The 13715-nt window shown below is 41.0% G+C and overlaps 1 protein-coding gene across 1 annotated transcript in view; it reads left to right on the plus strand.

Moving 5' to 3' along the window:
* Positions 1-807: 807 nt before the first annotated feature.
* The window catches only part of T265_11481 (hypothetical protein), a gene marked incomplete at both ends in the record, with an annotated part of 85290 nt that continues 72382 nt past the window's right edge, over positions 808-13715 (plus strand). The window contains one exon of the mRNA XM_009178148.1: positions 808-1580. Coding sequence (XP_009176412.1) covers positions 808-1580 — 773 coding nt within the window. The remainder of the gene's footprint in view (positions 1581-13715) is intronic.

Genomic DNA, 13715 nt, shown 5'->3' on the forward strand with positions numbered 1-13715 from the left:
CAGACATGGTTGGATGCTTTGTCTAGATAAATACTATCTGTGAACTGACTATTGGACTGAAAATGTAGGTTGGAAAGGAGTCGCGCCACTATCCATTAGGTTAATGTCTCAGAAATGAGATCTCCACAAAAATGCAACCGTTACTGTCTAAATAAGTATTTTTTCCACACGAAAATTTAAGATTCACCTGCCTACGTTCACTGACATCGTCCAATCGCCTAGATGAAATTCGTAAACCAATAGGAGGCTGGAATGCAAATTGTTCGTAAACAGTGGAAAAGATTATCTAGCTACAAGAAATAAAAGGGTTGCTCTTCAAACCTTCACGTTTCATTGTGCACACATCATATCTTGGCCCATGGTGACCAATTTTTGGAGTGCAGATTCTCAGGAAAACGATACAAAATCAGAGTAACTTTTCATTTTTAGCAATCGTCTTTGATTGTCAACCGATATGTGATTTCATTCGATCATTGCAATGCCCACTCCTGGAATGGAAACTATATATCTTCGGAATATAAGAAGTTTCCTAAAACACATTTGCTAAAAATCATCTCTGCTGAGTTGCATCCGTCTTATCAAACTCAGGAAGTGCCCCCCAATATGTGAGGTACATGACAAAGAACAAGTTGGCAAGCAGAGAAAGGTCAAAGTAAACATGCTGCTAATTCGACCCAATACAGTCTATACACTCTTGTTGGAATTCAATGGAGTCCAACACACAGATGTTTAATAAAACGTTTACTCATGAATTGGAGCGCTATGCGATCAACAGGCAATCGTCCGGTCAAGCAGGGAAGATACAAAATGCCGGTTGAGACGCCGAAAGAAACTGTAAACAAGACAGTAGACGGTGACCATGTCGACTGGACGTTTGACAATGATAAACCATCATTTGAAAGCACACAGTCTGAAGAATCTCTACCTTTCAACAGCCATTCATACACACCACGTACAACCACTGGAATTATAAACGATCGATCGGAGGGTGCCCGGCAAAAACGAAATAAGCAACACATGATCCGACGCATGCATTCAACTGCAACTGACAGCGGGCTCGGTCTGCTTCCTCGTTGTCGTCGACAGGCAAACACGGTCAACATGTCGGCACCTCAGTCCACAAGGGCTGTGACATTCAGGGATAACTTCAACAAGAACGATAGGCCACTGAGACGAAATACCAGTGCTGATGACCTCTCAGGCGGGCAAGAGACAAGTTTTCCCCGCATCTCAGAAGTTCAAGCAGATGAGATTACATTCAGTGTCCCCTATTCTTCCGGCACCTCACGCCCTTTTCAGAACACTGAATCAAGCCGTGAAAAGTCCACAACCACGGGTGGTTTCCCCCTTCCATCACATTCCGCTGCCGCACTAGCAGATGGTAACTTCATTGAACAAGGGAATGAATCTACGAAACAAAGTACTTCAAGCTATCTTAAAGAGCAGTTTCAAGCGTTTTTCCAACCCTCGGACAACAAGTTGGCGATGAAGTTGTTCGGGAGTAAGAACGCCCTTCTCAAAGAGAAACGGCGACAAGTTGAGCAGGGCAAATGGGTTATTCACCCCTGCAGCAGTTTCAGGTGAGTAAAAGTAGATGTACCAATTCTGTAATGGGCTCTAAGCAGCCATCCGTCTGGAATGGTATTATTTTACAAAGTATCTTATGGAATGCATGGCGGCAAGATACTTACTGCCTCATTTCTCGAGCTAATCACGTCCACAGAAACTAGTCTCCCGGCAAAGACATTGGCGACTGAGTCAATGGAGAAGGCACGGTTTTCATTTGTCACTGCTGTTATCCCTGCAACGACCAAATTGGTTAGTCAAATCATTCATCGTACAAACAAAACTATGCTAAAAGTTATTTCGATATCGTTGAAAAAATGCTTATTTAATCCTTAAGTTGGTCCTACAGGGATAATACACAGCCAACTGACCGGATATGCACAATTTTTCTGTTGTCAAATCCAACAGCTAGCGTTAAAAACAAAGATCTGTTCCCCCGTAAGGTCTACTTTTGGAGTTATCACCAACTGCTACACTTTTATTTTCTTGTGGTAAATGTGCAACACAACGATTTAGGTATTTAGTCAATGAAATAATCATGGCAGCGGGGGATTCATGAGTGTTTTAATGTTTAAAATGACCTGGTTACCCAGCGGATCGGTAAAAAGTTCTGTTTGAACTCTTCTTTTTCAACGCAAAACGCACGGTTGCAGATTTACTTATACAGACGTCAACAATAGTGACCAATGAGCCGAAACAAAATGAGAGCATGCAAAGGGGAATTATATGCTCTGAGGAGCAAAGTTTATATGAGAGCGAACCGTGCAAGCAGAATGGATAAGAGATAAATGAAAAGGGTCACTAAATGTCTTCCTTAAACTCAACTCTGTGTGCGTTGCATTTTTCAGTGGTTCGACCTTGAAATTATTAATTCGAAGTAAATGTATTCACTGACCTTGGCAAATGTCTGCTGATTTATATCTCCTTGTACCAAGTTTGCCAAAAGCTTAAGTCAAACAGGCTTGCACTTTTTGGAATCAGTATCAGATATATTGCTAACGTTTTGGTGCTTGAAGCAGGCATGCAAATAGTGTGCCATAATGCTGGCCGGAGTAAATATAATAGAGTTATAAAAGACAGGTACAAATGGCACCCAAAGACGCACATGTAAACATTTACAAAATTGGGAAAGGATTTCAAAAATTTGTTCTCAGAAAATCAACGGTCAAGGGTGAAACACAAACGATGGATATATAATATTTTCTCACACTCAAAGTAGACCGAAGTTTAATGTAGAATTTTGCGGACAAGCAGAACTTGCACGTTTGCAGCAAACTTTCAATAGGTTTAAATATCAAGTGGACTGTAGCGGCACGAACAAATGCTCTAACAGTAGCTGCAGCTTCCCCTGTTTTTCAACACAACAGGAGTTTTTCCACGTTTTTTCTACGTTTTTACGTAGAATACCATTGTGTTGGGGCAGATGGGTAACTGAATTAGAGTTTCCTTTTCTCTACTATTTCAGTGGAGTCGATCAACACCGTAGCGGCTGTATCGTTTGTGCCCTCCTTTCCAGGCGAAATACGGAGATGTCCTAAAATTTAGGATAAAACTTTCTAAATTTTTCTTTCGCCAAAATATGGGACCAACAGATGCGATGACTCAACCGGCAGCATTAAAATCGAAATGTCCTCTGTGAATTGTCTGTTCAGCAATCGTAACATCAGCAATGCCACAAAACGCACTTTTCGACCATCTTTCATCTTAACTTCCATCAAATTCATTTAAAACTATTTTCATCATTATAATCATATATTAATTTAAAAACAGGCAGCAAATACGATTTGTTTTTGCTGGTTGTGTTTTCGTACATTATTCTGCTGTCATATTCAGTTCAACCTGATTGCTGAATGATTGTTTAGACCGACTCCATACCTGGACAAATAATTCAATCATGGACCCCTCCAACACAAATACAGCAACCTGGTAACACAAACGCCGCAGAAAGTCAGATTTAACAGATTTCTTCAGCCTACACAGAATGACTAAAAGTGATGCCTAATGGTATGTGACCAAAACTAAATCTGTTTGAGGTTTGCTCCATTAAATGTACACACGAAATCTATACAAACTCAAAAATTTCTTAGAGAAAAAACAGCTAGCAACAGCCAAAAGTCTAATCAATATCTCAGTAAGCGTACTGCACATTTGCTTCAAACAAGAATTCTCCCCTGGCAAAAGAACAGTAGATCAAGTTTTTGTGAGTAAAAACGAAGTTTACGCCCTATATACGCTCTATATCGATCATAGCACATAAACAAATCCCGTGCTTTCGTTGAATGGACGGTTCCATCAATCATTACGGGTTGCGTGAGTTCTTTCCGTGAGCCATGCCCTCAATCATCATCAAACGTCGAGTTTGTAAGTGTGCCCAAAAGTAAACGAATTTTGGTTGGATAATGTAAAACCGTGCTATTCTTTAAATTACAGTTTTCCAATGCAAAATCGGTGCAATCCCTTCCGAAGTTGCACAAATTACATTGGCCACATTGGTTAATTTTTAATATATACGACTTTTATACAAATCCGGTTTGTCCTTTAAGGCTGAAATAGCAATACACTTTAATGGTGTTCTTCAATAGGCTATATCACAGACGTATGTGTTGTCATATTATCAACTTTGAATTGTTCATCTTCACCCACGATACTACTCTCATGTAATTTGTGCCAGTTTTGGCACTAAAGCATGGGTTATTCGCAATCCAATTCTGTTCCTTATTTTGCTGAGAAAGGATTTTATTCCTTCAAAAACCTTCATTTGAAATCTTAAGTCCTACTTGCGTTCGAACTTAGCAAAATGCATTCGGATGCAAACAAAACTTTCTTGATACATACCCGAATGCTTTATGAAAGAACATGAAGTGAATAGCACACATAAAGGCGGATCCATGCTTACCAGCGCAGCCACAAAAATCCCTCTGTCTTTTAGCGAGGTGGCTTTTAACCTTCTCTCCAAGTTTTAGTTGACCAACACAAAGCTGACCAACATTGCCAACGATGTTTCCATGCCAAAAGACACCGACGTACGTTTGAGAAGATTCTCTTTGAAAGTCAAAGATGCTTCTTGATAAACTAGGTCAAATTGCGCATCGACGTACGTTTGAGGAGGTTCTCTTTGAAAGTCAAAGATGCTGGCATTCGTTTGATTGGTTCCACTAAAAACGCTTCTTGATAAACTAGGTCAAATTGCGCAATATTTTTATATCTCTACGTTTTTGCGAACAATGCTTTTTTAACCTTTTAGTTGTAGATTAGTGGGACTTTTCTAGTGATTTGTTAAATTTCTTCCTATAAATTTACTGTTGGTGAGCACTATACAAAAAAGGCGTGCTTCGCCAGAAGCGAGTTATGGGATATAGCCAAAAAAAAGTTTCTAGTAAGGCGCTTTTCCTGCGCTTGACTTTTCGAAATGCAGTCCGTTAATTTACAAAAAAAAACGTTTTGACTCTGTAAACGGGTTGAGTGTCAGCCATTTGAACGCACATCGCTGAGTTCATAGTTGTAATACAGTCCCCGAATTTGGTGATCTCCCATCTGGTTAGAGGCCGTGCAATTATCCGTTTCTTTGGTTTTTATACTTTGTTTCCTGATCCAAGTAAACTTTCTTGCGTTAGATAGCACCTTCAGTGTAGGTTATATGTTAATCGATCTGTCGTTGCTTAGCAGTTCTTAAAGTTTTGTTCCGTATCTATCGTTTTTCGTCCACAGGCCAACATCAGACTCCAACCGTCGTTCTCAAGAACTCTACGCCGAATGGGTTAATTTTTCTTATAACACGGAGCAAAGATTTTAGTTCTAGCCAGCCATGTTCAAACTTCAGGGCCTAGGTGAGGGATCTGGGAGACGGATCAATTCGTTTGGTGCCTGGTTAATATGTCTGCATAACTGAAGTGTCACATCATTGCAAAGAAGTTTGAATCACAACTTTGAATAATTTATGTGTGCCAAAGGTCAACATTTGTGTGGTCTAGCTCATCAGCTTTCTGAGCAGAACCCGGTTCGAAGAAGGCAGAATTAAGATATTCACGGTAGCTTTTGCACACCAGTACTTTGAATGCCCCTGGTAAAGATGGCAGGCATGCAAAGATTCACGTTTCTTTGTAAGTTGGGATTTAACCATCCTATTATCTGAATGCTCAGAGTTGTCCTAAAATACTCTGTCCGGGTGAAAACACACCGTCATTTGTTAAGCTAACAGATACTAAGGAAATCTGTTTATAAAGCTGCAATTTTCGGGTGAACATTGGCATACTATTTTAAAAGAAATAAATCGAGGGAAACGTTCTTTTTGTCTATCCAAGCGAAATTCAGATAGGGCACGCTTCTATATTGGTAAGACGGACACAATCAGTGCTTCACTTCAACTCCTGTTCGTTTTCATTTCATTTCATCCATACAAAACAAAACAAATGAGCAGCTTTTGAGGGTGGAAAACGAGAAAGGATTACACTGCTTACACTTGAGGCTCATGACTTCAGATTGTACTCCAACCTATTGATTTTCAAGCTTGAAAATGATACCAGAGTCTTGTGAGCTAGACGTCAGTCCTATCTAAAACGATCCACTTAAAGTTTTATTGATCAGTCGTGATTAAACGGCAACCAATAACATCAGTTACTTTCCGCGGTGTGTTTCATTATGACACACCGTAGAAATCCGGATACTGCCCCAAACGACGCTCGTACTTCCCAACCTACGTAACAAGCCATCACCCATTTAGGAGTGAAATGAAAGTCCTTGGATTATATCGCTCATTAATTGATTCTTTTTGATATTTTTTTAATCTTCAGTAACATAAGGACATTCAGTCCTGAGACATTTGTCTGAGAATCGAAATTATTGATAATCACACGGTAGTTCCCTTCACCAACCAAATGGGACAATGCCAGTTGTGTAAGCTGATTCATTTGAAGGGAACTTTTGGTATTAATTATCACTCCAGTATGATGAAATAGTAATAAAATAACACAACGCTTCATTTGCTCGTGAAATTTCGGTAGTAGGCAATGCGTAAGTACTGCACCTGTTTTGTTATACAGCTTCACTCAGCCATGGAAAATTTCCACCATAAACATGTTTCACCTGTTTTGCTAATTGGACACATATTTTGGTTTAGTGATTTGAAAATAAAACAGAGTGGTCAGCAACTAGATCAACCGAACATTTCCCACAGTCAACTTCATTGAGGATGACGCGTTTGAGTAGACAGAAAAACTGATACCAACTATTTCGTTACTCACAACATGAGCTTATGGTATGTTAAGAGATGCATACATTGTCAGGAAAATAACAGTCGTATCCTATTCAAAGGGCCAAGGAAAATATCGTGTGCACCCATAAGTTGGCAGCATTGCTTTAAATTTATTTACAGACTGATGTTCAACAGGTGTGCATTCCACGAGCGAAACAGATACAGGTGCGCGCAGTGTATCCGGTTTGTTTCACTAGTGTTACCACATCCACTAATTTGGGCGTTCAAAATTACTTGGTGCATATACATAGGTAATGCCAAACAATCTTCACGTATAATTCTCAATTACTGTTAGGTACATTATATATACATGTATACATATATATATATATATTAATGAGATCATGCAAAGACAAGGACGTCGGGAGAACATGGTGGAGGCGAGTGTTAGTTTTTAACATTTCATAACCCGGCACTCAGTATTTTTTCTGCTGATACTTACTGTTGAAGCTGCTTGCCTCCAGATTTTTTTCCGAAGGTAAATTTCCCATTACATATGAAAGGTAAGGTTCGGATTTTGCAGCAAAGCCTAAGCCGGACACCCTCTGATTCTCCAAGCTAACAAAAATGGGATGCATGTGGGGGTTTTGCGGGAGGCGTATTGTTCAGTTTCACATCACTCTCGTTTTTTGAATAGTCCTCCTGTCCTGGCGCAATTATTCATTTTAATCCACACCAAAGTGGGGGAACACTGGACTCGAGTTTCGCTCTTGTTAGAGCTCATCAGCACTGCATATCCAATGACCGTGCCGGGGTTTGCACTCCGGCACCTGACATGCAAGGCGAAGGTGTTACCACTATTCCACCAGCACACGTTGAAACTGAACAATACGCCTCCCGCAAAACCCCCACATTAGTCAGCAAAATTTGTCCAGTGGGTTTCAAGCGTCTGTGGCGCTACCTGACTGGGAAGTCCTGACAAGCGGGTCAGTCGATCGTCACAACCAGGACAGTTACTGGGTCGTCGTATCGATGATGTGTCGGGCATACTAATCACATCGCTCAAGTGAGAACACGTTCGCCCGTGCAGACGCGAGAATTCAGATGCGTCCAACGCGCGTTGGTGGAATCGTGATAACACGTTCGCCTCGCATGTCAGGTGCCGGAGTTCGAACCCCGGCACGGCCATTGGATATGCAGTGCTGATGAGCTCTAACAAGAGCGAAACTCGAGTCCAGTTTTTCCCAACTTTGGTGTGAATTCAAATGAATAATTGCGCCAGGACAGGAGGACTATTCAAAAAACGAGAGTGATCTGAAACTGAAAAATGTTATGATAAGTCAACTTCCACGCATGGTATTTCCACATCGGATTCCCGGATGTCGATCGCAATGTAATACAAGTCTGAAATTTGAATCGGTTGATCATGATTGTTGGTAATATTAAGGGCGATACACCCTTGACATTTTGGAGATTAACTGCAACAGATAAGGTGCAGTTACGCTATAAATGAGTTTTGCTACCGACAGGGTGAAACGCACTGAGTTATTTGATTCATTCGGTGAAACAGTCCAGTAATGAGCGGCAGGTGGCCAAGTGAGAAGAAGTACTAGGCCGACAGGATTTAGAATTGAAAACTTTTGCATGAGTACCTGTTTACCGAGCTGAGTGGCTGCCGTTATGGAGGGGCCAGTGGCATTGTGAGGGGAATGGAAAACAAGTTAGTAGAAAAACTTCCAGTTATAGGCGAATCTAGCATTGTCCATCCAGAGAATTTATAGCCTATGTTTTTACAGAAGTAATTGGTTTGCCATGAATCCTTACATGATTTTTTTCACCCTCGTCTCTCTTTACCTAGAAGCACCAAGCTTGTGTGATAAAAATACATTGCAAACGGGTTATTTCAGCTGAGTTGCCTTCGTTAAGAAATTTCAAGAAATTTCTTCTGGACTTTGTCCATCGATTTGGATACGTGAAGTCTTTGAAATGTTCGGGAAGCTCATTACACGTTTAAGGTTATATGGCATTGTGGTGCTCACCAAAGAATGTAGATTTCGATTTTAGAGTCAGGAAAATAGTTCATGTTCTAACCAATCTAGATTATGATTTGCATATGGCACCCTGGGGCTTTTTTATGGAATTAATGAACTTCTGTAACCAAACTAGGATTGTAGGGAACATCATAAACGAGAGATTCAGCTGGGTTCCAGGTGAGTCTCTCGAAAGAACCAAATTAATTTGTAAATGAGTGTATATTCGCTAGGATTGTGGGGAATTTTTGGGATGAAAAGTAAACCACCGCAGGATATCACGCTTACTGCCGCTCGTGGAAATTTACAATCTAAACAAGGACGATCACCGATAGAATTGTCAGCCGTATAGCTCAATATGCTACAAGAATCACGGTCCAGTTAAAGATAAGTTTATCATTGCTTCGACTACAGTTCTCCCAGACAGCAGTTTACGTCTTTGAGTGCCGGTGAAAATTAGGCTATTTAAAATTTAACATAAATTAACCAAAAACTTGTTAAATTTATTTGCACAGCGCAAAATATTTCATGGAGACGTGCGGTACGATTGAAACAAAAATGTCAGTCCGATGTAGTAATGGAGAACCCTAGTCTTCTAACGTCTCCACATTATATTGAGTTTTATCGAGGATGGAAGGGCTGATAATATGTTCTACTTTATGCCTCCTGCAAAACTGATTAGTTAGAGAATTTATATAGAAAATATACATGGTAAGGTCAGTAAACTACTTCCACATCCTGTTTGACTGGGGAGGTGACAGCGATCTCATAAAGTATCTGGCTTACAGAGACCCTGGAGTTTGTATTGGTGGTAGACGTGATACCGCACTGCAGCTCATCTGCAAAAGCTAGATACCAATGCGGCGTACTTAGAGGTTTACAAAGGGCACGCTACATTATGGACTGAATAGGATTTCCCAAGGAACCGGTCACTCCTAAGTCAGCATCTTATTTTGACTGTCCCCACAACGCTTCCGAAACGCTGACCCCGGTCTAACCATAGACTTGAAATGGATTTTTTCTGCTGCCAAATCATGAGCTAAATTCAGTGGTGGTTCACTGGCCAGCATCATGTTCAAGGTTATATTACATTCAGTTGTTTGCCAGAAAAACAATGAGGGCCACGCAACTCGCAGCGGGATCTGGTAGGCCAAAACCGGACCACCTGGCAGCCACACTGACCAATGCGATCGTCGCACACCTCGTCAAAAGCATTCGGTAGATCAACCTGGCCTGATCGTTTAGAATGATTTGTTAGGCACCACAGTTAATAAAAACTGTGTATATACTGATTCACCATCAGTTCATGCTTCCTTGATTTAAGAGTGATCACTCACCCGAACCTCGCATGGGCACCAATACATGCTGCGTGCTGAAATAAAGGCTGAGGGTTGAAGGGTTTGAGAACGGGTGAAAATGCTGTCACTGTCACAACAAAAAGCTGTGACCAACTATTGTCAGTGATATATTCAGTCTCGATGGATACATTGTGAGCTCCTAACAAGTATTGTGACCCGAAAATGTTAGGTGGGATCTGACCAGATGTAAAAATCGGAGGGCGTAGTAGAACTATGCAATTTAATTGTCCATGGTATTGCAGGAGACCCCGGTTAACTCAGAAAGCCATTTTGTGCAGCCAGGTAGCATGAGCAGTCTTCATATAGTAACCCACTTAAAACAATAATGTCAGATCAGTCTTTTTACCAAGAATACTTTGATTTAAAACGCTACAGTTTCAGTCACTGGAAGGCGGAACGGTGTGGGGTTGTCACCAAGCATTAAAAGCGACAGCATGATCAGCTGGATCAGTAAACTGAGCGGCTACGCATCGAACGATATAGCTGTGACACATCTGCCTCACCTTCATCTATATTGAACCATATCTGTCAGCACAATTAACCACTGACGAGTTGAGCGCCGGGGTCCCCATCCAACTAGGCGACAGTTGCCGACCCAACGGAGTTCACCAGCTAGTGTATCCATGCTCCATTGCCAGGTCACAGACTGCATACATGATGGGAAATGGTCCTTCGGTATGCACAATACTGCTCCTAACCAGAATAACCCATTAAGCGTGATTAACTCATTGATCGTCACAGAGCTCCCTCTTGTTGGAACCGTTCGGAACCACATAGAATTGCCAATCCTATTTTCAATCCAGACACTAATGGTTAAAAACTGACAGACTTCGCATACTCTGTGCTCGTACCGGCTATGGTTCTACTTTATAAAGCAGTATTGATAACACCGCCACGATATGCACCTTGCTCATGACAGGCATCTTTATGACACGCCGGTGTCATAAGTGTTAAAGGTTGGCTTAAGGTATCCTGACATTACCTATTCGAGAGCTAACCTCGTCTCCAGCTAGGCCCCATGAACTAATACAAGTGCCCAGGCAAACAAATATATCTGCCACATCAATTGTCTGCGAGCATGAGCTTGGGTTCGGTTCCACTCAGTCTTCTGGCAGATCTTTACACTTTTCAACTATATGCACGCTAATTAGGTTAGTTAAAATCTTTAAAGGATTTGAATGACGGGTCGCAATATTGTTTTTGCAGTCCATGTTAGATTTCTGTTGTTGACGGTGGGCTGGTTTGACCAAAGTGATCCAGTTTGCGTGTAACACTGATCATTTTGACTAAGAGTTTGACAGTTGCATTGGTACCTGGAGTTAAACTGTGCAAAACTGATGAGTCTAGTCTGATGTTGCGCTCTATCTTCTCTGGTAATCAGCCATAAGGGCTTATTTCTAGCGTTCTAGAGTGCTTTGAGTTTGCTAAATCCTGAAAAATGTTAGTCAGAATGTTGATTTGGTACACACCATACATCATATAAGCGATGTATCATCATACCATTGTGACATTTTGTATATCATATGGATGAGCCAGGAAACTTTGTCCCTTCCAGCGCAGAATTGCATAAAACTGGGTTACTAACAAATCAGTGCACTGCATTTAAGCCGTCCGTTCCCATAATTCACCTGATTTCATTCCTCCTCTAACCCATATTCTTCTGGTCTGTACTCCGTACAAGCTTCTCCCATTGTCATCAGTCGGCTTCCGTAAGTATCATATTGCAAGCTTTAAGGTTGCTTTTGTTCTTTTGCACTGATGAGGATTACTTCGTGGTTAGTTTTTCGCAGACAAACGTGGATCGCGCCTCATGTCGCGAGTGTGGTTCTGAACACTTCCAAGTGATTAAAAAGGCAACCATTATTGGTTTGACTACATGTAAGCGGACGTTGAGGTGACAAACAAAGGCGTTGACGAAACAATACGCTAATGGTTTGAAGTGTTTTTCCACACGCCCTATTGTCCAGGTAGAAGACTGCTACTGTTGCAACATCCGTATAGTCTCAGTGTCTTATTTATCGCCCATCAATTTCACAACGGTCGCTACTTAAGTTTGAATAGTTGTTCTATTTCACCAGGAAAATGGAAAACCATTCGAATTTCAAGATTCAAAGCTAAGTCTACCAACAAGTAGAAGCAAATGCATTTTCGGTTGAAGCGCTCGGGAATGTTATCCGGTGGATTTCTAATCGAATCATTCCTAAGCGATGATTCAAGTGTCATTTTACTCTTCGGTCCCGGCACACAAGACGAAGTTTATTCGACGTCACTAAGAAATAACAAACAATCATCATTCTCGTTGGGATTTGTCGGCAATGTATATCTTACGAACATCTAGAGTACTAAAATGTTCCGAATTTCGTCGCAAACGTTTGAAACCAATTTTCGTTTTTGGCTGTATAAGACACTGGCCTAACTTGGAGGCCGACCTTGTTTACTACCGCGGGTGCCACAAATGTGGAACGAGTAAATTAGACATACAGGACATCTAGTGTTCTAATCAACTGAAACATCAAAAAGGTGTACCGATAATTCATGCTAAAACACCCATGAATTTGTTGGTAACTTTTGATAGGACCTCGTTTCTCTGAATAAAACACGCTCTACCAGATTTGAAATCGCCCTATGCATGGCTAGTAAACACTGGAAAACGCGACATGAAATATTCCTCCCTGAGTGCAGTGGAAGACATTCTGCTCTTCCAGGAACGCTGTTCGTATGGTACAAAGATCATTTAATATTGGAAAGGTTTCGGATGTGAATTCCCTTGAATATTTGAGAAAGGAGCATTACTGATGCCTTTCAACAAACCTAAAATAGCTCTACAGTGCTTTTTGAACTTCGATCGTAAATTCACCTGACCTAGAGAGGGCATCCCAGTTCGTAGTTCCTCGGCCCTTCTATCCCTAAGGCTTCCTAAATACTATGATTCTACAAGTTTGCTCATACGGCATGGCATTTGGAAACCAAATTTTCCTTTCGCTAAGATATACGCTGCATGCAGGGAATTGCATTGATTTATCTTTAGCGTAATAAACATTCCTCAAAAATACACGGAAGCGCGAAACAGCTGACAAACTGGCGAACGCTTGAGCATCTAAAAAGGGACCATTTTATTGTTGTTTACTACTGATGATCATTTGGAATTTTAAAATCTCGGTTAGTGGCGTGCATTAGATAAAAAATCGGAGTGGTTGAATAAATCACCTGTGTTTCACCCACCGGTTGATCACGTGCTGAAAACTGCAGTCAAGCGGCAAAGTCAGATGGTTTTGATCCAACCGAATAAGGGTGCACAGGCCTTCTTTGATATAGAAGCGCCAACAAAACTGCAAAATATGTTTCAGTTTTGGAGAAGCTTTTTCAGGTATATGTTTTACTAAAATAACAAGCAACTAGAGTAGATGATGATTCCCCGACCTTCCAAGCTCAGTACAATAGGATCAAAGTTCTCATTGGGACACCAATATGTAGCTGATTTTTATTTGTACTGGCAAACCTATGACTAATACTTCTAGTAGGAACTAGGATTTAGATTCTCAAGAAAAAATTTTCTGTTTACAATCATTT

Source organism: Opisthorchis viverrini, assembly GCF_000715545.1.
Source record: "Opisthorchis viverrini unplaced genomic scaffold opera_v5_503, whole genome shotgun sequence".
Taxonomy (NCBI): Eukaryota; Metazoa; Platyhelminthes; class Trematoda; order Opisthorchiida; family Opisthorchiidae; genus Opisthorchis; species Opisthorchis viverrini.